Source organism: Salarias fasciatus (assembly GCF_902148845.1).
Source record: "Salarias fasciatus chromosome 7 unlocalized genomic scaffold, fSalaFa1.1 super_scaffold_4, whole genome shotgun sequence".
NCBI classification, from domain to species: Eukaryota; Metazoa; Chordata; class Actinopteri; order Blenniiformes; family Blenniidae; genus Salarias; species Salarias fasciatus.
In genome coordinates, this window is record NW_021941229.1 from 2,496,010 (window position 1) to 2,523,892 (window position 27,883).

At 50.8% G+C, this 27,883-nt stretch overlaps 2 protein-coding genes and 1 non-coding gene across 5 annotated transcripts; 2 read left to right on the forward strand and 1 right to left on the reverse strand.

Annotated features, from left to right (window-relative positions):
• Positions 1-1,654: 1,654 nt before the first annotated feature.
• Positions 1,655-1,725, forward strand: trnag-ccc (transfer RNA glycine (anticodon CCC)). Its single transcript has one exon. It is a non-coding gene; the product is annotated as a tRNA-Gly (tRNA).
• Positions 1,726-6,792: 5,067 nt separating this feature from the next.
• LOC115382999 (AF4/FMR2 family member 1-like) lies at positions 6,793-21,759 on the forward strand. 3 transcript variants are annotated; one of them, XM_030085003.1, is made up of 19 exons: positions 6,793-6,953; positions 9,055-9,178; positions 9,981-10,775; positions 12,682-12,723; positions 15,289-15,375; positions 15,467-15,500; positions 16,334-16,391; positions 16,817-16,946; positions 17,037-17,900; positions 17,975-18,057; positions 18,134-18,326; positions 18,405-18,496; positions 18,787-18,850; positions 18,928-19,064; positions 19,145-19,216; positions 19,369-19,462; positions 19,549-19,580; positions 19,662-19,816; positions 19,969-21,759. In XM_030085003.1, exons 1-19 carry the CDS (start codon positions 6,937-6,939, stop codon positions 20,088-20,090), a joined length of 3,195 nt encoding a protein of 1,064 aa, XP_029940863.1. In that variant the 5' UTR covers positions 6,793-6,936; the 3' UTR covers positions 20,091-21,759. The 3 variants fall into 3 exon arrangements, 2 of the variants coding, with proteins under 2 accessions (XP_029940863.1, XP_029940864.1); XM_030085004.1 differs by having other exon boundaries at positions 9,058-9,178; XR_003930614.1 differs by lacking the exons at positions 18,787-18,850; positions 19,549-19,580; positions 19,662-19,816; positions 19,969-21,759 and having other exon boundaries at positions 19,369-19,412.
• Positions 21,760-22,340: 581 nt separating this feature from the next.
• On the reverse strand, positions 22,341-27,299 carry LOC115383382 (macrophage mannose receptor 1-like). Its single transcript, XM_030085563.1, has 16 exons — positions 27,296-27,299; positions 27,018-27,242; positions 25,780-25,949; positions 25,635-25,705; positions 25,223-25,323; positions 24,975-25,094; positions 24,643-24,780; positions 24,405-24,559; positions 24,225-24,324; positions 23,881-24,119; positions 23,581-23,764; positions 23,169-23,417; positions 22,910-23,092; positions 22,759-22,836; positions 22,497-22,642; positions 22,341-22,420 (listed from the first exon to the last, which is right to left on the reverse strand). Exons 1-16 carry the CDS (start codon positions 27,297-27,299, stop codon positions 22,394-22,396), a joined length of 2,190 nt encoding a protein of 729 aa, XP_029941423.1. The 3' UTR covers positions 22,341-22,393.
• Between the last annotated feature and the right edge of the window lie 584 nt (positions 27,300-27,883).

Sequence of the window (27,883 nt, forward strand, 5' to 3'; positions counted from 1 at the left end):
CATCCATCGCCAGTGTTATCATAAAGTCAGCTCGTCTACCGTCTTCAGGTGGGTCAGCTGAAGAGCTGACAGTTTTCGCTAACTTAGCCATAATTAGCTCGGATGGGAACGTTGCGGCGCTCCTCTCCCCAGCAGAGAGGCACTTTGAGTCGGCCTCGGCTGTCACGGTGCCCCGGCGTCTGACTTCCAGGGGCCGAGTTGGAAAACGGCCCTCAGCTGCTCCACGGAGGCTCCGGACACCCGCGAAGACGCACGGCTCACACGCGGCCGCTGGGCCGCTGGATGTCTCTCCTCGCCGGGAGGATGCGTATCTCCGCTCCCCGGCAGATGCGCGCTCCGGGCCGGCCGCGGGACGCACGACGGCCCGCCGCGCCGCGGCCGGAGCTCTCTCCTCGCCGGGAGGAAGCGTATCTCCGCTTCCCGGCGGAGGCGCGCTCCACGCCGGCCGCGGGACGCGCGACGGCCGGAGCGCTCTCCTCGCCGGGAGAATCCAGATCTCCGCCGCTCGGCGGATGCGCGCTCTGAGCCAGGCCACGGGACACCGCCGGAGGCCCCCTTTCCGACCGAAAGGCAACCCAGCGCCGATGGAGGAAAAATACAGCCGAAATGAGCGACTTTGCAGAGATTATGTCCCGCGCTAACGCTCCATTGCTGTGGCACCCCCGCTAGTACGGCTACATCGTTTGGATCTAAATAACTTCTGAAGGACTCCGAGCTGCACGATGTTTGTCTGAGTGAGTATATGAGCATGCACACACCTATAAATAAGGTCCAGGTGTCAAAAAACCGGAGTTGCCCTTTAATGCCATTTCTAGGGTTTGGACGGGCTAAAAAAGCATGATACAACCCCTTTAAGGCGCATAGGATGTATAGAATAGTATGAGCGAAATACATGAGCGAAATATATATTGGCAGTCTGGGTGGTTACATTCTCAGTTGAAATGTGTGAGTAAAGTGACATATCAGAGCGAGTTTGACTGAGGATCGCTCCTCTTCACGGATATGCAGCTCAGAGCGGCCACGACTCTTCTAACTCGCTTGGTCACCAGGGTTCAGCCAGCTGCGGTCTCCTGAGTGAAGTGCCCCACCGACAGCTCAGGCGCAGCCGGCCAGCTGCTCCTGGCGTCCCGGCGGGTGAGCTGCCGGGCGGGGGCCGGCCGTTCTCGGCGTCGCAGCATGCAGGCTGCCGCCCGGTGTCCAGGCGCTTCCCACGTCGGCCGGCTGTGCAGCGACGTGCCGTGCTCCGCTGTTGAGAGAGTGGAGAATGTGCCTGAAGCTTCGTGTGTGCCGTTCTGTATAAACTAGCTAGCTTAGCAGCTTAGCAAGCAGGGGTTGTTTGCTCATATGATCAGGGTGATTACCGTAATTGCCACAAAAAAGGCGCATCCAATTATGAGGCACTCTGTTGGATTTTGAGAAAATTACAGACTTTCATGTGCATCTTATAGTGCGTGAAACACGGTAAATGGAAGTTCAGACGTCCATGTTCGTTTTTGCGTCTTTACAAACTATGTTTGGTGTTGCAAGAAAATCTGAGTTCACTGATGCCTAATGTCACAGGGAGGGAAGGTTAGTTTAGTTTCATGGAACTGTAGGGTCTTCAAAAACTTAAAAACGTCAAGCAGGTTATGACTGAAATAAACTATCTGCAACAGCACTGCTGGTGTAGTGGTATCATGCAAGATTCCCATTCTTGTGATCTGGGTTCGATTCCCAGGCAGTGCATGAAGAAGCTTTATTTAGAAATCCATGGTTAGTGTTTATAGTGTACTGTTTTCCACAGTGTGTGTGGTTTCATTACAAACAAGCCCTCAGAGAACACAGATCGACTCCAACCAGCTCTGAGTGCCGCCGTCGACACAGTAGACCATCACATTTTAATAAACAGACTGAGTCACCTGGTGGGCCTCTCTGGTACCGTTCTTAACTGGTTCAGTTCTTATCTCACAGATCGATGTTTTTAAGTAAGTTTGGATATATGTTCCTCAGGAACCCATGAAATCAGGTGTGGGGTTCCCCAAGGTTCAATTTTAGGTCCCATTCTTTTTCATCTCTACATGCTCCCACTTGGGGACGTCATCAGGAGACACGGCAGCAGTTTCCATAGCTACGCTGACGACACTCAGCTGTTCATCGCCGTGTCTCCTGGTGAGTCAGGGCCAATAGAAACCCTTTTTAACTGTATTTCAGACATCAAGTCATGGATGGCAGTGAATTTCCTGCAGCTCCACCAGGACAAGACTGAGGTTTTAGTTATCGGTCCCGAAGGTCAGAGAGAGAAAATTTTACTAAAATTATTAGATTTTAAACCAGCACAATCAGTTAAGAACCTGGGCGTGATTTTTGACTCTGAGCTGAGTTTTATTCCACACATTAAAAACATTACTAAGATTGGATTTTATCATCTTAAGAATAAAGCCAGAGTCGCCCGTTTCTCTCTCAGGCCAGTACAGAGGTGCTAATGCAGCTTTTATCTCCTGTAGATTAGACTACTGTAATGCCTTGCTCTCTGGTCTTCCCAAAAAGAGTATTTCAAACCTACAACTATTACAAAACTCAGCCGCCGTTCTGACGAGGACCAGGGGGCGGGGCCACATTACAGCGGTTCTACAGTCGCTACATTGACTCTCTGTCTGCTTCAGGATGGATTTTAAAGTTCTCTTATTAGTCTTTAAATGTCTTAATGGCCTTGCGCCTTCTTATCTAGCTGATCTGTTTTTACCGTCTGGACCCTCGGGGCCCTGAGGTCCTCTGGCAGTGGCTTACTGTGTGTTCCTAAAACCAGAACCAAGACTCATGGTGAGGCGGCTTTTGGCCACTACGGCCCCCGCCTGTGGAACAGCCTGCCGGAGAACCTCAGGACCGCAAACACTGTTGATGTTTTTAAAGGGAGGTTAAAAACACACCTTTTTAATCTGGCTTTTAGTGGACCTTTTATAGTTGTATAAACTACTACTACAAAACTCGGCCGTACGCTTGCTGACGGGAACCGGGGGGGGGGGGGGGGGGGGGGGGGGGGGGGGGGGGGGGGTTGTTATAGTTATCTATTTATTCTGTTTATTTGTTATATTTTATTATGTACTTTATAATCTTATCTTAGTTATTTTATATTAACTTTGTATCACACCCTCTTAAGTTTTAGCAGTTTAACTCCAGTGATTCCTGAGGGGGGTCGCTCCACACCGGGAGCTGGATCCGGTCCTCTGCCGTTTACATTTCCAAATACAGTGGGATAGAGTTCCCTTTTCCTCGCTACATTTTATACAGCTATCAGGAATATTGGGGTTGATTTTATTCAGTTTTTCAGGTTATATACGTTCTCATTCGCCAATTATATTGGATCAATTTTAATCTACTATTAAAAGATAGTGTTTGTGCTTGACAATAAACTTTTTCCCACTCATATTCAGCAATTTGTTTTTCAAGATCTTCTTCCCATGCCCTTCTTTTGTGGTCTGTAGATTCCAATAAGCCTCTAACAATTTCTTCTATATTTTTGAGATCGGAGCTTTGGTATATGGGTCTACTATTGCCAAATTTTCAGGGCAGGACATCGATATGAATGCATCTTAGAATGAATAAAGCTACGTATTTGAAAGTATTTAAATAAAAATCTGGATTATTAGAAAAGGCAGAATAAATAAGCAGGTAAATGTACAGACAGAGGGTGCAGAAATAGAGTACATAAAAACAATTTTGTAGGAGTTCTGATTGATGGCAAAATTATCTGGAAAACTCAAATAATACATGTTCAAAACATCCAGAAGCAGCTCAGTCTTGGACAAAAAGGAGATGCTGGACCAGAAACCTCTCTATTTTCTTCACAGTTCACTGATTTTACCTCATCTGACTTACTGTGTGGAAGTATGGAGAAATACTTCTTCCAGTTCCCTAAAAGCACAGGCAATGGTATAGAGTGCATGATATTCACTGCACTTAAAGCAAAGATCTGGAATGCCAGGGTTAAATCTGTTCAATTTTGCAGAAGTAGTGTAAAGCCTCGTTATCCACTTGTATTGTATCAAGCGTAGTCGGGTGTTAATGGTCTGAGATTGGGCCCTAGAGCATATTGTACCCCATTCTTCCAGAGAAATGTCTTCATTCAGATCTTGTGATCATTCATGTCTTTTTCTGTCAGAGTTATCCTTGTTCTGTTTACTTGAGCAACCCGCCCCTTGCTGAAGCAATTCTGTATGGAGAATGATTCCAGCATGGATAATGGAGGTTGCTGAGATGAATTATTTAGGCGAGACGAAATAAAGCTTCTGATCTGTCAGTACTTAAAGAAGTGTTTCTTCGGGATATCAAATCTACTTTTCACATCGACAAACGACAACAAAATATTGTTCTTGTGTAAGTCTAAAAGCAATACCATTATTTAACCAATTTTTAAATCTTTATTGGCTGGGCTAAAATGTTCATTGCCCCAGATCGGTGAAAAACAAGACAGTCCTGGTAAATCCTCTAGATATTTATGTACTTCATACCAGACCACAATGGACTCTATACACAATTCAACCACTTCCTGAAATTCAGGAGGCTCCTTGTTTCCTGTCTTTCATGATAGGACGAGCTGATTAATGCAGGTGTGTCTGACCTCTGTAACAACTTCAGACACACCTGCATTAATCAGCTCATCAAATCATGAAAGACAGGAAACAAGGAACCTCCTGAAGTTCAGGAAGTGGTTGAGTTGCGCATAGAGCCTATAGTATTTTTCACAAAGGGATTGGTTGTTTTTTTTCAACAAAATTTAAGGGGGCAGAATATAAAAATCTATGTAGTGTCAATTCCCCCGAGGACAGACGCTCCACTTGTAGCCAGGGTAAGTCTGTTCCCTCATGAAACCAGAACATGGCGGCCCTCAGCTGGGCTGAACAATAATCCCACTGAATATGAGCCAGTTGTAGTCCACCCCTGTCATACGGCAAGTAAAGAAGGGACACCCTAAGCCTTGGCTTTCTATTATTCCAGAAAAACCTCGAAAACAACTAACACTTGTTATTCTGTACAACGGAGCAGTACGAATTGAGCACGAGGTTGGTTTCTGAGAACACACAATCCACTTTTCCCACAATCAAGAGTTTTAAAATTCAGAGATATTGTGGAGTTTAAAACTATAGCAATGATAATACATAAAACAAAGAATCACTTATCACCTGGTAATATTCAAAACTGTTCTGTAACAGAGAAAACGGCTAAGTTTCATAGAGGAGGGTTGCAGTTTAAAATGCCTTTAAACACTCTGAAATATTTTTGTGTTACAGTTTTGGAGTGAATTATGTGCAGAGAGTTGATAGAGTGATGTGGATTCAAAAAGAGCTATGAAGAGGTTGAACCTCAATGTGGTTCATTGAGGTTCAGGTTTGGGGATGACAGGAGGAATGCTTGTTTATGCTGCTGTTTGAACTGTTGACATTACAGAGGATCTGCAGAACACTGGAAGTGAAGATAATCATAATGATATAATGTTATTGTAAATTAAGATAAATGCAGGATTCCATCAGAACTCACTGCTTCCACTTCTCACCAACACTGGGAGTCACTGTTGATTTACACTTTGCTCACGTCTCAGTGCGCCATCTAGCGGCCAAATTAAAGCGAGACAGCAGTGGCTGACTGGCTGCTTTGAGGAGAGTGAAGGAAGAGAACTGACAATCAACAGAGTCAAAGCTGAGATGGACACCTAACCACACATTGATGAAGTCAATAAACACGGCTGCCGCAGGGCAAATCCTGCAAGAAACAAAACCTACAGAAACCTGTGAACCAGGAACCAGCACTGACACGTGGAGGCGTCCAGATGTTCCCTGCTTTGCCATTTTTCTGACCCTGCCCCTGTATGTGACCCCTGACCTCATTTGAGCTTGACACCCCTGGATTACATGCTGTTAATCCATCCACCTTCTATACCTATTAGCCCAGGGTCACCGTTCACTGGAAATAATCCCAGCTAACTATACACACCACACACACACACACACACACACACAGTGTGACAGACAGCCACACACACACACACTCACACCAATCAACCTCATGCATGTTTTTGGACTGTGAGAGAAAACCAGAGCAAACCCATTAAATCCACATTGGAAGCCCAGGTGTTTGAACCCTTGACCCTGTCGCTGTGAGTCATGAAAACTAACCACTGCTTCACCACACTCTCAATGTAATCACATACTGAGAAAGAAACACCCCAAGAAATATTACTCATTGATCATATTTATACATTTTTATTTTCAACAATACTTTGAGCAATGGTATTTCTGTTGAAAGTGGGATAACTTTATTGGAAAAGAATAGAATGCAATAGAAATACTTCATTATTTACACATAGAATAAATAGAAAAGAAAGTTAAATATCAAATTTGACAGGTTAACACTGAATATAAATAAGTACAGGCTTTACGTGACAAATTTAACCACAGAAAGAATGAAGCCATCTGAAAAACTGATTTCCCAGCACTAAAATACTTCATCCGGAGTTCCTAAAGTAACGTAGTACACAGGTGACCGTACCATGTCTGACACGCAGGGGGAACGGGGCAAAGTTTGAGCAAACTGCACCAAAGTGGACAAAACTGGAAAATAAAATCTAATCTGCGGTTGGACTGACTCTATGTTCGCTCCCAGACCGAGGTCGGAGCAGCTTCAGCGACATTCTCGGAGAAACGTGAGTGTTTCAGCGGAGGTCGGCCCCCGGGCGGCCGTGCAGATAGAACGGTCCGGCGAGCGACCCAAACACGCGCGCACACGAGCTCAGAGGAGTGCGGACGGGAGCACGTCGGCCTCGCGAGCCCTTTAAAGAGTGACTGAGCCGCCGCCGGTCAACAATGTGACGGAGTGGGAGGAACGGCTCGGCTCGGCTCGGCTCGGCTCGGCTCGGCAAGGCAAGGCAACCGACTCCGGTTGTTGTGAGAAGAAACACACGCCATGGCATCTCAGCCGAGGTAAGCGGACACACGCGTATAAACACACACGCACACGCACAGTCCCACCGCGGCCAGCAGCCGTTATAGGCCGTGCGCGCGAGCCCCCGCCAGCACCGACCGTTGGACCGGAGTTAATTAGCTGCTCGCGGTGGAGTGTCAAGTTTCAGCACGAGATTAGAACCCGGAGTGGAAGTGTGAGGAAGAGGAGGTTTTTCTGTGTCAGAGTGTGTGTGTGTGTGTGTGTGTGTGTGTGTGTGTGTGTGTGTGAGAGAGAGAATCAGCTGGAAGCTGCGGTGGTTCCTCCCGGCTGCTCTCCTCTCCTCTCCTCTCTCTCACGGCTGATAAAACACTTGGATTAAATGAGATAACCAGTGAATCATGTCCGGTCGCCTTCGTGTTTGTCTGAAACCGTTCGTCCCTCTTCATGGTTCAGGATCTTCACTGATCCAAGCACAGGATGAAGTTCCTTCATAATGTGCAAACTTACATTTCAGTCCCTTCTCTTGTACATTCGGGGTATTTGAAGGGCAGACTGCCCCCTGAACCCGCTACACCTGCTACACCTCTGTCTGAAGAAGTTGACTCAGATGGAAAATACTCTTGAGTTTCTCTGACTGCGTTTCAAGTGACAGAGCGTCAGTCATTTTCTGTCAATATCAGGAATAGTTTGGACAGGACATGTTCCTTTGGTACATAACATTGTTTTGCAATTGTCAGAGTTATTTTGGTTTGGTTTTGGGGGGTTGTTCACTGTGGGGGAAAAAGAAAACCTTGGCTGAGCATTGATGTAGCACCATGTGAAGACGAAAGCATGAAGAGGACCTTTTTTAACGCTGTAGCATCGAAGTTAACCAAGAAACAAAAGAAACGCAGGAAGTGGAGTTTGTTCATTTCCAGTAGACGTGAATCTGTCTCGTCTGCCCGCTGTCCAATCAGAACCCTTCACAACCTCCAGAGTGACAGCGGAATATATTGTTTCCCATGTAACCTTATTTCTGAATTAATATTCCCATGTAAACATGAAGCAGAATACTTTAATTCTGAATAATTAATTCCCAATTAAAAGCCATCATGTATGCGTGGCCAGTAATGTAGTTGTGCCTCGACGGTGGACTGGAGCCATGTTTTCATGAAGCGTCTTCGTCCTGTCGGGGTTTCTTTGGGTTTGTTTCTCAGATTTTCTGACTCATTTTCTGGTGCTGCCTCTTTCATTGCTGTCTTTCTGTTGAAGGAGCTGAATCAGACTGAGATGCTTTACCTCTGTCCTGCACCCCACAAATCTGATTCCGTGTACACACCAGTCAGCCACAACATTATGACCACCTGAACGTTGATGCTGCTGTGTGACGAGTCCATGTGTTTCATGAAGAATTCTGTCTTGTTGCTTCAGTCGGGCGTCATCAGGCGGCACTGCAGTCAGTCCGCTACACCTTGTGTTTCTGGTGTGCTTTGTGAGCTTACCGTGTGGTTTTCCCTCGGATCAGCCTCATTGTCCACCTCTGGGTATTGCCGAGTGTGACTGGGCAGTGCCCGTTTGATGAGTCTCTGCTGCGTTAATGAGTGAGCGCTCATCTGTTTGGCATGGGCCCAAACCTGTGCCGCTCCGCCTGTTTCCATGGAAGCATCCCGCTGGGACTGCTGTCAGAGAGGAGCATCAGCCCTGTATTTTTGGGAGGACAACTATGCAATGTCAGAATGGGGCTGGAGCGCTGACCCCAGTGCAGATAGGTGAGCCTGAAGCCGGACCTGACCCCTGTGGGACTGCTGCTACCCTGTACAGCAGGAGGCCGGCTGTGTTGCAATACGTGGATCTGTAATTGTTGGTTGGATATTTGAATGGGCAGGAAGTCCTCTACAGGGATTAGACAGAACAGATGTGAATGGTGCAGTGAAGTCTCAGCCGTGAATATCATCTCCCATTAGACACTGGCACTGCCCCTCTGGTGGGGGGGGGGCCGAGGCAGGAAGCAGAACCTCGGTTTTCTGGTCTTTTTAGCTGGTTGCGTTATGAGGAGCAGTCTCTGCAAAGTCATGATTGAAACATGCTGATAAGATGTTTTTCACTCTCATTCTACTTTTGAAAGCAGCGTCGGCTCAGCGTGTGTTTCTTTGACTTCAGCAGCACACTGACTGAAGAAAGGAATCGTCTTCGCCTTCTAGCGTGGAAACAGAGGACCCAAGAAACCAGCCAAACCAAAGATCTCATCTACGACAAGTTTCCAGTCCTGGGGGAACCATACAAGGTACCGGCACACACGGAGGAGGTGAAGTTCTAAAGGCTCTGGTCCCTGATCTGTGCTCAGCGGGGTTCACCGTCTGCCGCTTCACCTCCAGCTCTGTTCTGTGATGGATGAACGTGTGAAGAGCAGGTCTGGATCCTGCCCGGTGGCTTCAAGCATGGTTTGATTCTGCCAGGTTTAAAAATGTGGGTGGATTGTAGCACTTCCTGTAACGTCTCGAGCAAACGTCATCAAACTTGCTAAAATAAAGACTTCCCTATTATAAGAACTTTTAGGAACCGAGGGGATGATTTAAAAGGCTTATTTATTGTTGAAATGAGGGTTTTGCACATGCTTTCAGTCACTGTGAATCACATTTCGTGTGATTTCAAGCGACTCTTTACAGAATTGTTCATGTTGTGATAGAAACACCGGATATCGAACGTTCATCCAGGACAATACGCAAAAAAGCCTTTGTTTTCCCTCAGCCATCCTCCACTGAGTGCCCAGGCAGTAGGCGGGCTTCCACATGATGTCAAGTTTGTTTTCTCTGGGACGTTTGGAAAGGATTTAAGAATAGAGATAAAAATTATGGGAAGTCCAGAAAAAATCTAATATTGACATTGTTTTCATGACAATCAACAATGTTTAACATCACGTAAAGAGAAGAAGGGATGCCAGAGTGGTGGTGCTGTTGATATGGTCCACCAGAGCATCATTCTGGGACAAAATGCTCCAAAGAAAAAGAAAATATCAGGCGTCTATTGACAAAATGTTTTCTGTCTGTTTTTTGTTTGTTTTTTTTTTTTGTTTTTTTTGTCTGTAGGTGTACAAAGAAGATGAGCTTTCCAGCCGGATCAGGAGGATGTTTGGCAGCTATGACGATGTGAAGAGTCCCCGTCCCTTTTCCATGGAGGGTTTTCCCATTCCTGCCTACGTAGCCCCGTCAACCAAGCCGCCGTTCCACAGCCAGGTCCTTCACTCGTCCACTGAAAGCCACACAGGACCGTCTGCCGTCGGCCGCTCTTCTCAGCCCTCCAAGATGTTGAGCGCCTCTTCTTCTCCTGAAGCCGTGGGACAGTCGTCATCGCGCTCCCCTCCCTCCTTGATCCACGGTCAGAGCGGCGAGCCCGGCCGCTCGGCGCGCCAGCTGAAGAGCGAAGTCCACTCAGAACTCCTGGAACCGTCGTCTCCTCCTCCGGACGCCGAGCTGCCGCCGCCCTCTCATTCCACCGGCCCTAAAACCACCGACGCAGACGCTGTGGACACCCCTGACAGGCAGCGGCTCCACAGGTCCGCCGACCCCCCCGCAGAGTCCGTCATCACCGGGGACGTCTCCGCACGAGACATGAAGCAGTCCCCCAGAGACGTGGCCGTGTCTCAAACCACCAGGCCAGGCCCGCTGCCGTCCCAGACCTTCCCCCCGCCGCTGTCCTCCAAGCCGCCCTGCTCGGCCACGACCCAGAAGCCCACCGCCTACGTCCGGCCCATGGACGGTCAGGACCTGCTGGCCAGCGAGTCGCCGGAGCTGAAGCCGTCTCCGGAGCCGTACGTCCCCGGAGCGGAGTTCATCAGCAGATCGGACCTGGACAAGGCCAGCGCGAAGCCGCCGTCTCTGGAGGTGAGTTCATAACCTCACATCTTGAAGCCATCTGCTGTTTAAAGTCAGCTAAAGGTGGTAATGAGCATTTTGTGCTCTTCAGAGGTGAGCTGTTGCTGCTACGCAGCTGCTGTCCCGTCGTTTGAGTCCTGTAGGGTCACTGAACCAAACTGACCTTTAAAGGCAGGGAGATGATGTTTACTAGTCTAACATCCAGAGCCGTGCCTCCTCTCTGCATTCAGCCTGTCATGATGTGAATAGGAAGAGCTGGAGTGTTCGATGTGTGGCGTCTTGAGACTGGATGAGCTGATAAGACGAGTGGAATCGTCCCGTTGTGTCGGCTCTGCTGCTCCCGGGACGTTCTCTGAAGACCCCATCACTTCTGTTGGAGGACGTCCTGCACCGTCTTTGTTTTGGAGCATTTGGCTGAACTCCAGTTCAACTCTGTTCACCTGCAGCTCCTCCCACCGCCCCTCCTGCAGCAGCAGCAGGCTGCTGTTTGTACTGCTGGGACTGATCCAGTGCAGGATGGCTCTCCAGTGACTCATTCTCCTATTTCCTACCAGTGGCTCACTGCCGAGTTAAGCTTCTCATTTGCAGTAGGTCATATATAAGTCATTACTTATACACACATGCGTGCATGCATGTGTGTGTCACACCCCTGCCTTTGCTCATTGTGAGCCGGGATTGACTCCAGAACCCTGTGAGCCTGATCTGATTTAAGCCGTATAGAAGAATTGATTGACAGCCCAACAAAGTAAAGTATCAATCCTCGTCAGCCTTGACGAGTGGAGACCGATCTTTTCCTTCTCACAGTATTGATAGCCAGAGAACCGCTGATCTTCCTCTTGATGTGTTGGGGTTCCCTCAGACCGTCCCATCAGTCACTCCTCCGTTAGCTGGCTGCTCCACTGTGCAGAATGTGTCGTCGTTCCGCACCACAGCGAGTTTAACGCCCGCCGTCGGCCTTCACCGCCTCTGAGCAACACCTGCCAACATAAATCTACACAAGAACTACAGCTGTCCCGCATGTCAACAACACACACCTCAACGCCTGCAGCGGATCAACCCGGGAAGATTACCTAGAACCCAAGCATTGCTTTACAGTTGTTCCAAACATGAACATTGGAGAACAGGGAGAACAACACACTCCAAACATTAACAGTGGGAGTCATGGCTGTCCATCTACTGAGAACGTGCAGATCATCCTGCACTCACAATAGTCAGTAGTGTTCAGTCTTTACGTCTCGGCCCCCGGTGTCTTTTTGAGCATGTCGTCTCACGTCCCACTCAGGTGTGAGTGTGTGTGAGTGGAGTGAGTGTGTGTGTGTGCTGCTGCCTCTGATGAACTCACCTCTGGGCCGTGCAGAACAATGAATGAGCTTTGTCACCAGCTTACGTAACGGCCGCCCCGGGGGCCCGTTCAGCAGGACATTATCTCCAACACGGTCCATTCAGAAGCAAAACCTCCGAGAGGCCTGAAAACAAACACCCGCGCCGTCTGTCCACACACACTGTTTACCCAGCGCTGCAGGCCCGTTGCACCACTGGTCCAGTTTTTAAGATAGTGCAGCTTTCTTTTCTTTTTTTTTTCTTTTTTTTTTTTTTAAATGTTGTCTCCTTTCTTCACTCTCATAAGAAGAAAGCGGAATGTTTCAGTTTGTGGTGTTTTCGCTGCTTGAAGCAGCAGTGTCTGATTTCACACACAGGCCTGATGACAGCCAGCAGCTCCTGCAGCTGGCCATGGACGTGCCTCTGAGGGGTTTTGGTATTGTTGCATTGCACGGTGTGGAATGAGTGATGGGAGGTGCACAGGACAGATTTACAGATCTTTACGGATTTCCTCCCTGCACTTGGCTTCATTTTCTGTGTTTGCACAAACTGTACATTGAGACGTTAATCAAACTCTTCCTGTGTGTCTCAACAGACAGGAGCACATGAAGCACAGTGTGTGGAGGACATCTTGAGGGTAAGTCCAGCGCTCGCTTCTCAGATTTACTCACAATGTGAAGATAATCAGCTTTGAAAGGTTTTCTCAGCAAAACTGCAAAACATTCTGACCGGACTGCTCTGTGAGTTAAGACTCCAGCAGAAAGCCATCTCCACTGCATCACTGCTGTAAATTATCTTTAAGCAAGCGTTCATACCTTCTGCTCTCTCATGCAAACTTTGTGTAGGTTTTTTTTTTTTTGTCTAAAAGAAACAAGTGGACTTGTTTTCGATATGGTTCTCTTCCCACCTACGTTTCTCTGATCTGATCACTTCATCCTCGCAGTTTTAAAAGTGTTCCACACCGTTTTCCCTTCCTGCCGAGCAGACTAAGTTTGGAGGCCTTCCTTCAGTGTATTAGTAAATTGCTGCTCCCTCTCCTGTCTCAGGGCCCGTTTACACAATGTTTTCAAGTGAAAGTGTGAAACTTTTGTTGTTGATTGGTCGTCTCTTTATGCTACAATACTGTGAACGCAACTTTTTGAAAATGCTCCAACGTCATCGTCATGTAAACGGGAGAAAACATAGCTTTCTGGAAACACTCAGGCTCCAACTCTGCAGACAGCAGCAACACTGCTACTGCTCCTGTGCACCACCACTGCAGGAACCAGTTGTTCTGGTCCTGATTCCAGTCCAGATCCTCCTGGTCCTGCTAGTTTTAGAGTTGACAGTCACCATAGTAACAACGACCCAACCTGGTGTTCTGTCCATGTGAATGTCTGAGTTCTTCATTGTTAACGTTTAGAGTGCGTTGTTCTCCGTGTTCTCCATTGTTAAAGGGGACATATTAAGCATTTTTCACTTTGTGAAGAGTTTCTTATAGTAGTGTTTGTTGCCGTGGCCTCATTATGACGTTCACATGTGAAAGCTGTCTGGTTCCTCCCTGTCTTGCTACACCGCATTTTGTGAAAATGTCTGCTGAAACGGTCAAGTTTGAGTTGGGTCCTCTTATCCTGAAATAAGTGGATTTAACTCCTCCCCCTAACTGTGCCGCCACCATGTGTGTTTGTGAGAGTGGGCGTGGCCAGATGTGTTCAAGCTACCAGGAAGAAGGCTCAGAAACAGGCTGTCCTGAGGACGACTCTTCAGAGCGACTTTTTACACCGCTGAAACTCCGAACATAGGATGAATTTAATACAAACTTAATTATTATGTTTTTGGGCTTCTGAGGCCGATATGACGTGACTGAAAAATAGCATCATATGTCTCCTTTAAAGCTGCAGCCCTGCTCACATGCAGACAGGAGAGGAGCGGAGCTGCAGGGAAGCGTTGCCGGCTGTTGTGCAGCAGTCCGCCTGTTGCTCCGTCACAGCGTCAGGGTACAGGCTGTACTCGGCTCAGGACAGATTGTGGTCTCACATATTCCGACTGGGCTCCTGTTGCATTTTCATTGATCTGTCACTAAATAGCAAACATGTTTCTAGTTGCTCAACAGCCCTCCGCTGCTGATAAGAAGCCTTCCCTTCAGTTTTCTTTCAGACGTCTTCTCCGGGCAGGAGTCCTCTTATCACTGCTTCTGCTCCGTGCATTTAACTCTCAGCTCCCTGACTTTCCAAAGTTCAGCATCAGTGCAGCTGCTGCTGGCCGGGGCTGTGCCGTTAGGCTGCAGAGCAGCATGGAAAGTCTGCACCAGAGCAGGAGGAAGGAGAGAGGAGAGTCCTCTTAGATCTCACTGTCACACATTTTCACCATGAAGGATAGAAGGATGAGCCGGTGTGAGTGGGATCAGTGTGTTTCTTAAAGCCTTCACCATCATTATAACGTATCAGTAACCTGGTGCTGTAATGATCTTTATACTCAGAGCTTTCATATGGTGAGGTGTGGATAGAAATGTTTTTGCAAAAGACAAACCAATACTTCTGGAAGTGACTGCAGTCTCAACATAAAGCAGATTTTAATGAAAGCTTCTTGTGAGGCTGACTGACCATGTTTTCCCTGACCGCATGGCGTTGAGCAGGAAGTCAGCTTTCATGGCTGTTTGCCACCCTGAAGAAGTTTCTTTTTTAAAAAAAAAATCAGTTTTCTTTAGTATTTTTTTTTTTCCATTTGCTTGGTGGTTTGGCTGAATTCAGGCCTCTTGTTGGCCAGTTTTGGCCCACGAGCCTTATGTTTGATACCCCCTGCCATCAAAAGCAGAAGCAGCTTCAGAGCTGGAGCTTCTGAAGTTCCTGTGTTTTGATCTTCTGTCCACGTTCAGCCTTCAGCCAGACCTCCAGACCTCCAGACGTCCCTCAGACCGGCCTGTGGACTCGCCGAGGGCTTCTCTCTCACTCTTCTCTTGACTGGTTTTGGGTTTTCAGTGTAAACAAGCTCACCTGTTAGCGGTGAAGACGAGACTCTGGGTCAGATTTGGCTCCTTCCTGTGGAAACGGTCTCATTTAGAGAGCAGGTGGAGGATTGGACCAGCTGAGCCAGCCTCAGATATGAGACACTTGTCAAACAGCTCTCGGATGTCAGCCAGACCCCGGAGCGTCTGTGTTTTGGGTTGTGTCGTCTCCGTGTTGAGGCGCAGTGTGTTTGGTGACTCCTGTTCTCCTGCTCACAGGAAATGACTCAGTGCTGGCCTCCTGTCCTGACAGCTCTTCACACACCCAGCACCCAGCAGCCCTCCACGGGCCCCCTCCCAGCCAAGGTGAGGCTTCTTCAGCTCCGGCAGAAATCTGATGTTCTGACGTGAATCCAGCACGTCTGACCCGTGTTTCCTTTTCTTCCACTGTTCCCAGGACGGCGAGCGTGTCTCCTCATGTCCAGGACGAAGTGAGTAACGAGGGAAGAAACCCAGCGGACCATGAGTCACAGAAAACTCGGCCGTCGCTCAGGACTGAGTGAATCTCAGCAGATTAGCTCCAAACACAAGTCGTGCTCGTCCGCTCGGCAGGTGGCGTTCACAGCCGCGAGTCAGGGAAGCCTCAAAACCCAAGGCTTCTCTCCCACATTCAGCAGCGCAGTGTTTGATTCCCTCATTCATTCACTCATTCATTCACTCAGCTGGAGAGTTTAAAGAAGCATATTTCTGCTGTCTGTCATTTAAAACAATCATTTTTAAAAATATCAGTGAGTCTTGGAGTCCTTCAGCCGCAGTGGAGACTTTCTTCACCAACATGTTCAGAGAACGATCAGTGGATGAATCAGCAGCGTTACTGAGCAGAGAATTAAACATTCTCGTCATGGTTCATCATGTTCATACACATCGTATCGGTGCATTAAAACATCGGTTCTAGTGGAGTGAAGCCCCTCCTCTGCTTCCCCGTCGCCACGGCGACTCGTCAAACCGGGGCTTCATCCACACCGTCTCACGCACCAAACTCCAGGTGGAGCTACTCCGAGTTAAACCAGCTCAAATGAGCTGCTGTGGACCCGAACACTTCTGTCTCAGAGCAGATGGACTCTCGGTTCAGGGTGAGACTGAGTTTGATGAACCTGCTGAGAGACGGAGCGCTGGACTCCACTTCAGGTGTAGAGACTGTTCAGCCAGGTTCAGGTTTATTCAGGGTTCAGGAAATATTTGACTGTTGGTGTCGATCAGACTGCATCATGAGAATATCTCCTTTTTTTTTTTTTTTTTTTTTTGTATTTACATCTGTTTCCAGGAAATCATGACTCTTCATCTTCGGTTTCATCCAACCTCAAGCAAAAACCTTCCTCGAAGTAGGTGACTCCTCAAGACTGGTTTTGTATTTAGACGTGTTTTAAACCGCCGAGCAGAAGATACTGAAGAATCCCCTGCTGCATCTTTGCTCCTCTTTAGGTCTGTTCACACTCCAGGCCAAGCTGATGAAAGTTCAGCCAGTTTGGGGCGTGGCCTCTGGGTGAGGGGGCGTGGCCTCCGAGCTCGTGCAGCTTTTTCATGTATGAACCGAGATGTCTCATGTATGAGACACCGGAGACTGCGTCTACAACTGTCACACTTATTAGCAGTTAATTATGTGCATCTGATTACCAACATTTAAAACGTTTTAAAACTGAAACTGTGTTCAGAGCAAACCTTGTTTTTTTCTTGTTTGTTTTTTGTTTTTTAAGTGAGGTGTTTTATATTTTGACCAATAGGGTTTATGTGTGTGTTTGTGTGTCAGTTCCTCAGAAGCAGGACATTCCAGCAGGAGAGACACTGGCAGCTCCAGCGACTCTGACAGCAGCTCTGGGTCCGAGTCGGACAGTGAACGCACCGCCGAGGAGCCACTCCCACCGCCAGACCAGCCACAGGTGGCGTCTTGCTCCTGGGTTTTGTGTGTCGTCAGTATAAATGCTGCACGTTTCCTCATGGTGTGTGTGTCTGTGTGTCTGTGTCTACAGCCTGATGGCCCGGCTCTGGGCCGTGGCGACTGGCAGCTGGGGAACTGGATCCGGTCCAGCCAGCAGAGCTCCGGCGCTGAAGGCCACGGCGCCGCTCACGTCTCTGAAGGGCCGGCTCACCGACCGCTGCAGCGGACTCCCGGCTCCGGGCGCTCCGGGCTGGAGGCCGCCGCCCCCCCCAGCGGCGAGGCGGAGCCCCAGGGTTCTTCTCACCAAGCAGAGTCCACCCCCGGCCCCGGTGCTCCCCAGCAGCTCAGTCTCCAGAAAGCCGTCCCTGCTGATGGGGACGGACGCCGCGGTTCCAGGAAACCGTCACAGAGCACTGCAGCCGGCGGTCCGGGCGCCGCGGCGACCGCTCAGACCAGAGACTCCAGCTTCACAGACAAACCCAAGGTCAAGACGAAAGCCGGACTCGGCGGGAACTCCCAGGACAAGGTGTCCATTAAAATCCGTCTCAAAAGGAGTTCTATCCTCCCGCCGGCTCTCTGTCCATCATGTGGTGCTCCACATCCAGACCGGAGCTCCTGCCCCGCCCAGAGTTCTGCTCCGCCCGGCCCGCCCTCTCTGGCTCCTCCAGACACAGGGAGTCGTAGCAGGTCCAGAGCGGCGCCTCGTGAAGTCAGCCGCAAGCGCCTCAAGCAGCCCGGCCGCACGGCCAAGGCCGGCCGGGGCCTGAGCAGCAGTCCTCCGTCCCTGCTGGTGAGGCTGGACCTGAGCCTGCTCTCCAGAGTCCCTCAGACCCCCAGCAGCTCCCCCCAGGGGCCCCCCGGCCCCGTGAGGCCCTCGGCAGCGGTCAGGGAGGCAGACGGAGGGGACGCCTCTGCCAGACACGCTAAAACCAGCAGCAGGCACAGAACGCCCAACGTGAGGGAGAGCCCGGTGCTGCTGGACGTGAACCCAGTCCGGTCTGTCTTCATGTGCGGTTTGTCTCCTTCCAGGGTGACGTGGAACATCCCGCCGTCCCCAGGAAGAAACGGAAGCTGGAGAACAGCAGTACCCCAACTGTTCCTGCCAAACCAGAGTAGGCCTCCTCCAGCAGTCGGCTTGTTCTCCAGGTTCGTTTGCTCTTCACCGAGCTCTCTGATCCTCCTCCGCAGAATGTCCAACAAGCCAGCGGAGGCGAGGAAGAAGACCAGGAAGACTTCACAGCAGCCCGCCGTCTTCAAGGACACAAAGCCCCAGAGCGGCTGTTCAGGGAGGAGTCCCGAGTCCAGCGGGGAACCGGCGAGGAGCAAAGGCTCCAGCAGAGAGAAGAAGAAGAAGAACAGCGGCGGGAAACACAGGGCAAAGGTCTTCAGCGTTGACCGCACGTACTGGTAATTACCACGGCTTTCATCTGTCGTCAGTACTGTGCCTTGTGCTCAGCAGAAGCCACCAAAGACGAACCCGGCCGCCCCGTCGCCTTCACAGCCCACGAGCCACGCTTTGACCAACCGGCCGCTGCTCAGGCCGGAGGAGAGGTGAGACCAGGAACAGCTTTCCTCTCAGGAGGTGTTTGACCAGTGGAAATAAAACCCTGAGAGCAGAGACGGCTCTCGCCCACACTTCTGAATGAGTTTTATCAGCAAATGAAAAGCTTTTCACAGAAGTGTGTTGTTCCGTTGGGACGGAGTCAGAGCAGCAGAGTGAGACCGTGAGGCCCAGAGATGCTGCAGCACGGAGCCTCACAGCAGTTCCCACTGCTTCTGCATTTATTTCCAAGACTTTGTGGAGACGGCAGACTGACCTGGGTGTCCGCTTCCTCCTGCAGGCGCTATCCGGTCAAGCATTACATCAAGGAGGCCAAACGGCTGAAGCACAGAGCAGACGCAGAGGTAGAGCTCCTCTTGTTGGCGTCTTGCGGCTGCTCTGTGGACTCACTGCTGTCCCCGCTTTGTTTCCCGCCCTGCAGCCGGATAAGCTCCGGAAGGCCTTCAGCTACCTGGAGGCGGCCATGTTCTTTGTGGAGAGCGGCATCGCCATGGAGAAGGACCCGCAGATTTCTACGTCCTCCTACACCATGTTCGCGGAGACGGTGGAGCTCCTCAAGTATGACCGGCCGCCGTGGCCGAGCGCCCGCTGCGCTGCGCATCAGATGTTCAGAACGCCACTTCCTGCCTCCTCTGCAGGTTCGTGCTGAAGCTGAAGAGTTCAGGGGAGTCTTCCTCCTCTCCCTCAGAAAAGGACTTCTTGTCTCTATGGTGAGAAGCAGAGGACCGTGTAGCACTTCACGTGTTTTCAAGCTTTCCAGACAGACTGAAGAAGAGTGTGTGTGTCTGTGTGTGTGTCTGTGTGTGTGTCTGTGTGTGTGTCTGTGTGTGTGTCTGTGTGTGTGTCTGTGTGTGTCCTGCAGTCTGAAGTGCCAGGCTCTGCTGCAGATGACCATGTTTCGCCACAAACGTAAAGCTGCAGTGAAGTATTCGAAGACGCTGACGGAGCACTTCGCTGTGAGTCCTCCGCTGGAGGTTCTGCTGCTGTGGAAAATCAGAACCAGCATTTTGTTGAACTTCTTCTTCTTCTTCTGTTTTTTCAGACTTTTGCTCAGACGACGCACAACCCTCCCAGGTGAGTCGTCCGCCTCCTCCTTCTCGTCACTGCTCTGTGTCTCCGTCAACATGGTGAGGTCTCACGTCTCCGTCCCTCCAGGGCGGCAGACCAGCCGTCCCCCGGCGCCGGGTCCACCGCGGTACTTCCTCAGGCCATCGAGCAAGTGGCCTTCAACTACGTCGGCATCACCACCTTGGTGCTGAGCTCCCATGAGGTGTGGGAGCAGGCGGAGGCGCTGGCTCAGGGAGGCGGCGGTGAGAACCCACCGCCAGACCGGACCAGATCCAACCAGAACAGATTCAGGGTGGAGACGTGGTTCAAAGCCCGGCCGTCAAGCCAGGGGGGTTCTAAGTGTGTGTGTGTGTGTGTGTGTGTGTGTGTGTGTGTGTGTCTGTGTGTGTTGCAGGTCTGCTGTCGGAGCTGGACGCCGTCCTGGGTCCGCTGAGCCTCTCTTCAGCCATGAGCTCCATGGTGCGGTACACCCGGCAGGGCCTGCACTGGCTGAGGCTGGACAGCCACCGGGGTTGAGGGTTCCACGCCGGACCAAGCCGCTCCTGGGTGTGTTCAGCCGTCCTTCCTTCTCAGTTCGGACTCCGTTCAGCAACAACACTGATGTCTGTAATGCTGGAAGTGCAAGACGGTGGTCCCTGAACACACCGCCGGTTACCCAGAATGCCGTTGGTAGCCTGGATTATAACTTGATTATGTGATTGTTTTGCACAAACTGACACAGATGAGATTTGACTTCAGGACTGCACAGTAATCAGGAAACCCAGGTCTTAAGGACGTTTTGAGTCGTTCACACATTTGTAAATAGATATTTAAATCCTGGGACGTTTCTGTCTTCCAGAGTGAAAGACTGGACTTACTTTGACCTTGTTTCTCTGACCGGGTCAGAAGTTAATTCAGGCATTTCTGTTCCACATGGCCGCACTAATTTCATTTGCTGCTGCTCGCCAAATCCTAACTGTTCAGGAAAATAAATCAAATATTTACTAAAGTGCCGTAAAATAATTATATCACAAACTTCCATGTTGGAAAGTGATCTTTTTTTCAAAGCTTCTAAACTCTGTTCTCAGATTAAACTATGCTCAGGGTGGAAAAAAATAACCAAAAATGAATCATTGACATGAAGAATGAAATGATTGAAACAATCAAACCGTGACCTGCGAACAAAGAGGAGAGATTCTGTCGGTTCCCTTCACATCAGGCCTGTTTCACTTCAGGGTCTGCAGCCACTTGCTGATTGGAAATACTTCATTTAACCCACGTTTGAAGAGTTTCTGGTTCCTTTAGTGATTCCTGGTGTCCACTGGCTGTCGACAGGTGAGGTCTGTTAGCTTCACGTGCTAACGCCGCGTTGTGTCGGCGAACTGATTTTCACACTGCTGTCAGTCAAGATTGGTGTTAGCTTCAGCTCACGCAAAGATTAGCATCAGCTTCTTCAGCTCTTATCAAGATTAGAGTCAGCTGTTTTAGCATTGGATTCTTTAGCTAGCGTCAGAATTAGCATCAGCTTCAGTCAGCGTTTCGATTGACGTGGGGTTTAGAGAGCATGAAGATTTGTTTTAGCTTTAGAGTGGAGCGGTGTCTGAATGAATCATTCTGTTACAGGCTGTTTGTTGGATCACAAGCTAACATGTTTCCTTCTTGAGACATGAAATAAGAAGGTTTACAGGAGCTTCAGCCGGCCTGCTTCCTCGTTTCAGGGCCAGCCCGGACCCAGAACCACTACAGAACCAGAACCAGTCAGTAAAATGTTAACGTCCCTCAAACAGGGGCTCCCATCACAGCGAGAGGGAAACCGTCTCTTTTTCATTTACAGCAGCCCGGTTGGTCGAAGCTGTTTGTTCCCTTAGTGTTTTTGCAGCAGGAAGCTGGATGAATTTCAGTTGGTCTCGTTGAAGCAGGCCGCCACTCCAGTCTTTTCCTCATCCGTGGTTCTGAAGACCTGCAGGACTGCGCCGGTCCCTACTTCTGTTTACCCTCAGTTTGACTCGAAGAGTTTAGTTTGATGAGAATGTAAATATGGAGGAAGCGATCCGATTTGGACACAAGGGCAGAACTTTGCACTTCGGTTGGTGTTGGGGTACAAATCAAAGGGCTTGATGAGGAACAGGAGTGTGTTCCTCTCCTTACACTCTGTGTGTGTGTGTGTGTGTGTGTGTGTGTGTGTGTGTGTGTGTGTGTGTGTGTGTGTGTGTGTGTGTGTGTGTGTGTGTGTGTGTGTGTGTGTGTGTGTGTGTGTGTGTGTGTGTGTGTGTGTGTGTGTGTGTGTGTGTGTGTGTGTGTGTGTGTGTGTGTGTGTGTGTGTGTGTGTGTGTGTGTGTGTGTGTGTGTGTGTGTGTGTGTGTGTGTGTTATGGAAAGGAGCGGTGCTGTGTGAATCATGACTGTTTACGTTGGCGGGAAGCTCAAACAGCCCGAGTCTTCTCATTTCTGTTCGCCTTCTTCTCGGCTGTCGGTGCCTCATTTTTTTTTATTATTCTGCACAATTAATGATTTACTGGGAAAAGTGTTTTGAACGATGCTTTTTTCCCTCTCTCTTTTTGTGAGATTTATTTAAAAAAAAAAAAAACGTGTTGCAGATGTAAATAAACACTGGAAACTACATCTGTGTTTACTGTAATTTATTGAAGGCACTACAGTTCCATTATCTGGACATGTTAGGGAGAAAAAGCTGACAGTATTACCAAGTAATCTCTGGAAAGTCCTTGTTTCATTGGTGTATTACAATATACACAACACTGCTCAGTCCTACAAGACTTCACACTACTTCATTGCTGATTGAACAGAACGCATCGCGGTCGCCGTCCCGGTGATTTACTCCTCTCAGACGTTGGGGTTGTTGAACGCCAACTGCAACAGAAGGAAGGTCTCAGCACGTCATTTCCCTTCAGACGGAGATCTAACGGCGTTCTGAACCTGTACTCACCACGCCGCTCGATGTGGGATTGGCTGAAAAGCTGATGCTGACCTGCATGCGGCCTCGGGCGCGGATGGCGTCAAACAGAAATTTACAAATGAGGCAGACGACCAGGATGGCACCGATGACACCAATGACGGCGCCGGCGATCACGCCTGTTCGTAGAGAGGAAAGGTTCTGCGACGACTGCTCGTGCTTGGAAATACAGGTTTTAAGAGGATATGGAGGATAAGAGTAACGTGAGGAAACATGGCTGCCGCTTGTTGCTTACCACCATTGCCGCCGTCACTGCCGCTGCCGGGATCATCAGTGGGAAACACCGGGTCCTTGTTCTCGTCCGTGTGGTAGTCTGAAAGTTTGACAGACAGCGGGTGAGTGGTCTGCCCGTCCTCACAGTGGACAGTAAAGAAAAGAGACTTTACACTGGCGGTGGCGGCAGACGAAGCCCCTCCTCTCCAGGCAGTTGTTGTCGTTCCAGAGGCCGTCGTGGTACATCTCCACGCACTCCTCCTCGCCGGTCTCCCCGGGGTGGAATGCCGCGTTGGGCTCGCCCGCCGCCCAGTTGAGGAAGCCCACGGCCGTCTTGTCGGTCCACCCCCAGCTGACTGTAACGACACACAGCAGCGTCCAGCAGGCCGGCGCACTCCGCCCTCCGGACACGCTACGGGGGTCCGGACTCACAGTTCCTGTCCCGGGTCAGGCCGATCCACAGGTGGAGGTACTTGGTGCGGTTGAGGCTGACGATGAACTCCACCTCTGCCCGGCTGTGGAAGGACGCCAGCTCGGCGTGGGCCTGCTGGCAGCTGTGCTGCGCCTCGGACCAGGAGAAGCCCTTCCTCCCGTCGTACGTGTAGTAACAGTGGCGGCCGTACGGCACAAAGTCCAACACACACTGCCCGTCGCCGGGGGCGGGGGTCGGCGGCGGAGAGTCTGAAACACAACCAGTCCTCAACTACTGCCAAGTACGGGCACGGGTTTGGAATAACAATCTGCGTTATTGTAAGTTTAAAGCTTTAGAAACAGGAAGTGGTTAATAAAACCAATCCCGTCAACCGAGGAGGGTCGTCAAAGCCTGGGACGGAGGGGGCGGTACCGTAGGAGATCTTGCAGATGTAGGACTTGGCCACGGCGCAGTCGGTGTCGTTCCAGGTGCCGTGGAAGGGGAAGGCGGCGTGCATGCTGACGCAGCCCTCGTCCTGCAGGTTGCTGGGCTCTCCGGGGCCCCACTGGGTGAAGAACACCGGCCAGCCGTCCGACCACTTGTAGGAGCCGTCGCCCTGCGGCACCGTCGGGGGACAGAATGTTTGGAGACGTGAGACACTGATAGAGACCTCGGGAGCCCAAGGTTCTGATCCCGTCAGTCAGTTTAATGAGAGTGTTTTCCAGGCAGCACCTGGCGCCGGAGTCCCATCCAGGCCTCGTGTTTGCCCTGCAGGACCACCCCGGACAGGAAGGCCTGCTCGTAGCTGGAGTCCACGCTGACCAGGTCCCCCCGGTCCTGCTGCCGGCAGGCGGCCTGCGCCGCCTCCCAGCTCGCCGCCTCCTCCACCAGCTTGTAGCAGTTCTGGTACCAGGAGATGTAGCCGGACGGGCAGGGGCGCTTGGTCGCCGGGGAGGGATCGATGCTGCTCGCTGAGGGGGGAGGGGGGAAACACACCAGCCAGAACATTAAGACCGTCTGCTCCTGAACGGCTCAGGCGCCGCGTTTCTGATTCCGCCGCCGCGGCGCTGACTGACATTTCTTCATGGAGCAGACGAAGCTGTGGTTCTTGCTGCAGGCGTCGTCGTTCCACCTGCCGCTCGCCACCATGGTGTGAGTGATGGCCACGCAGTGTTCCTGTGGAGAGGAGCAGGAGAAGCTGGAGACGCCTGGCGGCTGAGGAGGACTGTTCTGTCGCAGTGGAGCGACGGCCGTACCGCTCCGCCCACGTTGTTGGGCTCGTTGTCGTTCCAGTTGGTGTAGAGTACCGAGCTGACCCCGTCGCTCCAGGCGTACTGGTTCTCCACCAGAAGGTCCGACAGGCCGATCCACGTCTGGTGCTGCAGGTCCTTCAGGTAGCTGGTCACAAAGTCTGAGGAGGAGGAGGAAGAGGAGGATGGAGACATGGAGGCTCTCTTCAGTCAGAACTCCTACATTAATCAGTGCTGAGCTCACTGTTCTCATCCTGGCTGTCGATGACGGCCAGATTGGCTCCCTGATCTTTGCACCAGTCCCGAGCGAAGAACCAGGAGCCATGGATGTCGTTGGCTTTCCCTTTGAACAGGAAGCACTTGTCCTTAAAACGCATCCAGCCTGCAACAAAAACAATTCAGGTTAAACTCCTGGAAGGACGATTGCGAACACTGGAAGAGACCAGTATGTTTTATTTTCATCACAAAGCTCTCCAAAATATGTGAACAGAAGAGCCACAGAACCAGCAGGGCCTTAAGTAATAAGACTTGGACCCTCTGACCCTCACTGTGACGGACTCCCCCTCCCTGAGTTACCTTCCGGACAGTTTCCCTCCCAGGGCTGGGTGGGCGGGGGCGCAGTGTGGTCGTCTCCGTGGTATTTCTTACAGACGTAGCCCGCCCCGGCCCACCCACAGTTGACGTCGTTCCATCCACCTTCAACAGGTCAGAGGTCATGAATGCATTTCAGGGCGTTTCAGGTTGGTGAAGGTGGCTGCCGTGCACACCGTGACCACTAGATGTCACTGAAACCCACAGGCTGCGCCTGCAGTGACCTGTCATACCTTGATGTCTGTTCATCTGGACACACTGCTCCTCCCCGTTGGCGTTGTTGGGCTCACCGGGACTCCAGTGAGTGTAGGAGACCGGCGAGTTGTCCACCCAGCTGAGGAAGAAAGTCAGTAGTTAATCTGGATGTTAGTACAGGAAGATGCTCTATGATCTGGAAATTGCTATCGTTCCAGTCAGCAGGTTAAATGGCGCTGCAGTGCAGACGTCATTTTGGTCTTTTTTTATTTAATCAAGGGATTAAAATCCACTTTTTTTTTTTTTTTTAACTGTCTGTCCCCTTCACTTGAAAGAAACAATTGAAAGTAAAGCTATTAAAGTGCTGCTTTTCAGTAAGGTGTGCTGCTTTCACATGAGTTAGTGGTTTCCTCTGTGTTTGTGCTGCTTCCCTCCATGAGGCTGACGTACAGGTACTGTCCGCTGGCCACGCCAAACTTCCTCAGTCCGATCCAGGCTGCGGAGACCTTCCCGGTGCCGACCTGGAGGGGCAGGAGAACACCGGGTCAGCAGCGGCCCTGCGGGGGAACCCCTCCGGGGCCCGGCGGCGCCTCACCATCCTGTTGACGTAGGCCTGCTCGTGCTGGTTGAGGATGGACACCAGCAGAGCCTTCTCGGCGTAGCAGCGCAGCACCGCCGTGTGGAAGTCCACCATGTCCGTGTCGTTGTAGTAGTAGCAGATGCCGTTGTACTTCCTCCAGCCGGGATTCGAACCGCACTCCAGCGCTTAAACGGGATTCAGATTTCATCAGAACACAACTATCGAAGACAAAGGTGATGAAACAAGGTAAAATCTATAATTTAATGGAAAGACTGAGTTAATTATAGTGGTTTAATTTAAGTCCTGATTTGAAAGAAGAGAGTGTGACAGTAGGAAGTCTGTTCAGGTGAGGAACTAAACACTGCTTCACCTGGTTTCTCCTGACTCAAAGGCACAGAGTAAACCTCTTCCTGAGGACCTCAGAGATCTGGATCACTGAGTAGACCTCTTCCTGAGGACCTCAGAGGTCTGGATCACTGAGTAGACCTCTTCCTTCCATCAGATTAAGCAGATAGCAAAAGTGATGTGTTTCAATCAAGGCAGAGTGAGGAAGAACTCTTGTCTCCTGTTCCTCTCTGGCTTCTTCAAGAAGGGAGATCAAGAGTATGTCCAGATTTAATCTGGGAGATTTCAAGCTGTTTGAGTTGACAGATTAGGATGCCACATATGTCTTTGTGGATACCCAGTTTTTCAGGAATAGAAGGAAATGAAATTACAGACTCTCTTGCAAAGAAAGTGCTCTCAGAAGAGGATGTAGATTTTTGTTCATCCTTCTGCGGAACAGTGAGTGTAATGGCATATTGAAGGAGAACTGCAGCTCCAGTGGCAGGAAGTGGAGTGGACTATGGGCCAGAGGGGAAGACGTTTCTGCTCCTTGGAGACGGAGGGATGGACTGGTTTGAACCCGACTGACACTGGGACACTGTGGTCCTGCAGAACATCTGAAGTGACTGGGAAACATCCAGGGTGAGCGTGGCAGGATGGAATCAGTGCGTCATGTTTTATTGTCTGGACAGAAATGTACACTGAATGTACGTGAACCTTCAGTAGATGTGATTAACACTACCAAAGAAGAGGTTTTATCTGAAAGAGAACTGGAACCAAACCAACCAATGATGAGATATCCTGGAAATCTGACAGCAGCAGAGAAACAGAGCTGCTGTGGAGCTGGAGAGGAACCTGTTTGCCTGAGCAGGTGCGTCTGGCTCTGTTGGACCCTTTCCTCCTGGAGGTGAAGAGCAAAGCGGTGGTACCTGGGAGAGGGGTGGGGGCCACCCGGGGCTCGACAGGCTCCTTCCCCTTCACGATCTTGCAGATCCAGTCCTGATGGGCGTCGCAGTTCAGGTCGTTCCACCAGGAGTACGTCCCGCTGGGGCTGCTCACCATCTCCACACACTCCTCGCGGCCCTCGTGGTTGTTGGGCTCCCCGTCAGCCCAGTTGGTGTGGGACAGTGGGGTCCCGTCGCTCCAGGAGTACCCTGGGAACCGGAGGGGGGTGTTATGAGACCGTCGCTCCAGAGTGATTAGTGACACATGGGAATCAAACCCACCTCCTTCTGTAGGGTTGTGTTTGAGGCCGATCCACTTGTTGGTGCCTTTGCTGTAGGTAGAGAGGAACTCCTTCTCCTCCTGGCTGTGGATGCTGACCAGATCCCCCCCCCTGCATAAGCAGTCGTTGCGAGCGGCGCCCCAGCTCTTCTTCTGGGACCAGTCCACGTTGTGGAAGAGCTGCAGGGAATCGGTCGCGGTCCGTTCCAAGAACAAGTGTTAATCCTGACATTAAAGATAAAAGGCAACATGTAGACTCTGGGGTTCTGGGGTTGGGCCCACCTTGTAGCAGTTCCTGAAGTGCGGCAGCGCCGTCCAGCTGTCCGCGCAGCTCTGCGCTGGAGGCGGAGTCGGGCCGGCGGTGGGCGGGCCGATGTCCGGTTGCGGCTTCTCGCAGATGAAGGCGAACTTCTTGGAGCACTGCCTGTCGTCCCAGAAGCCGCCGGCCGATCCGGCTGTCATAGCAACACAGGTACCGTCCCCGCTATCTGGAGACGGGACAGAAAGACGCCATTGAGTCGGGCGTGGAGGTTTCCTCGCGCGGTGAAGCTGCAGCCGGCGCCGGACCTGG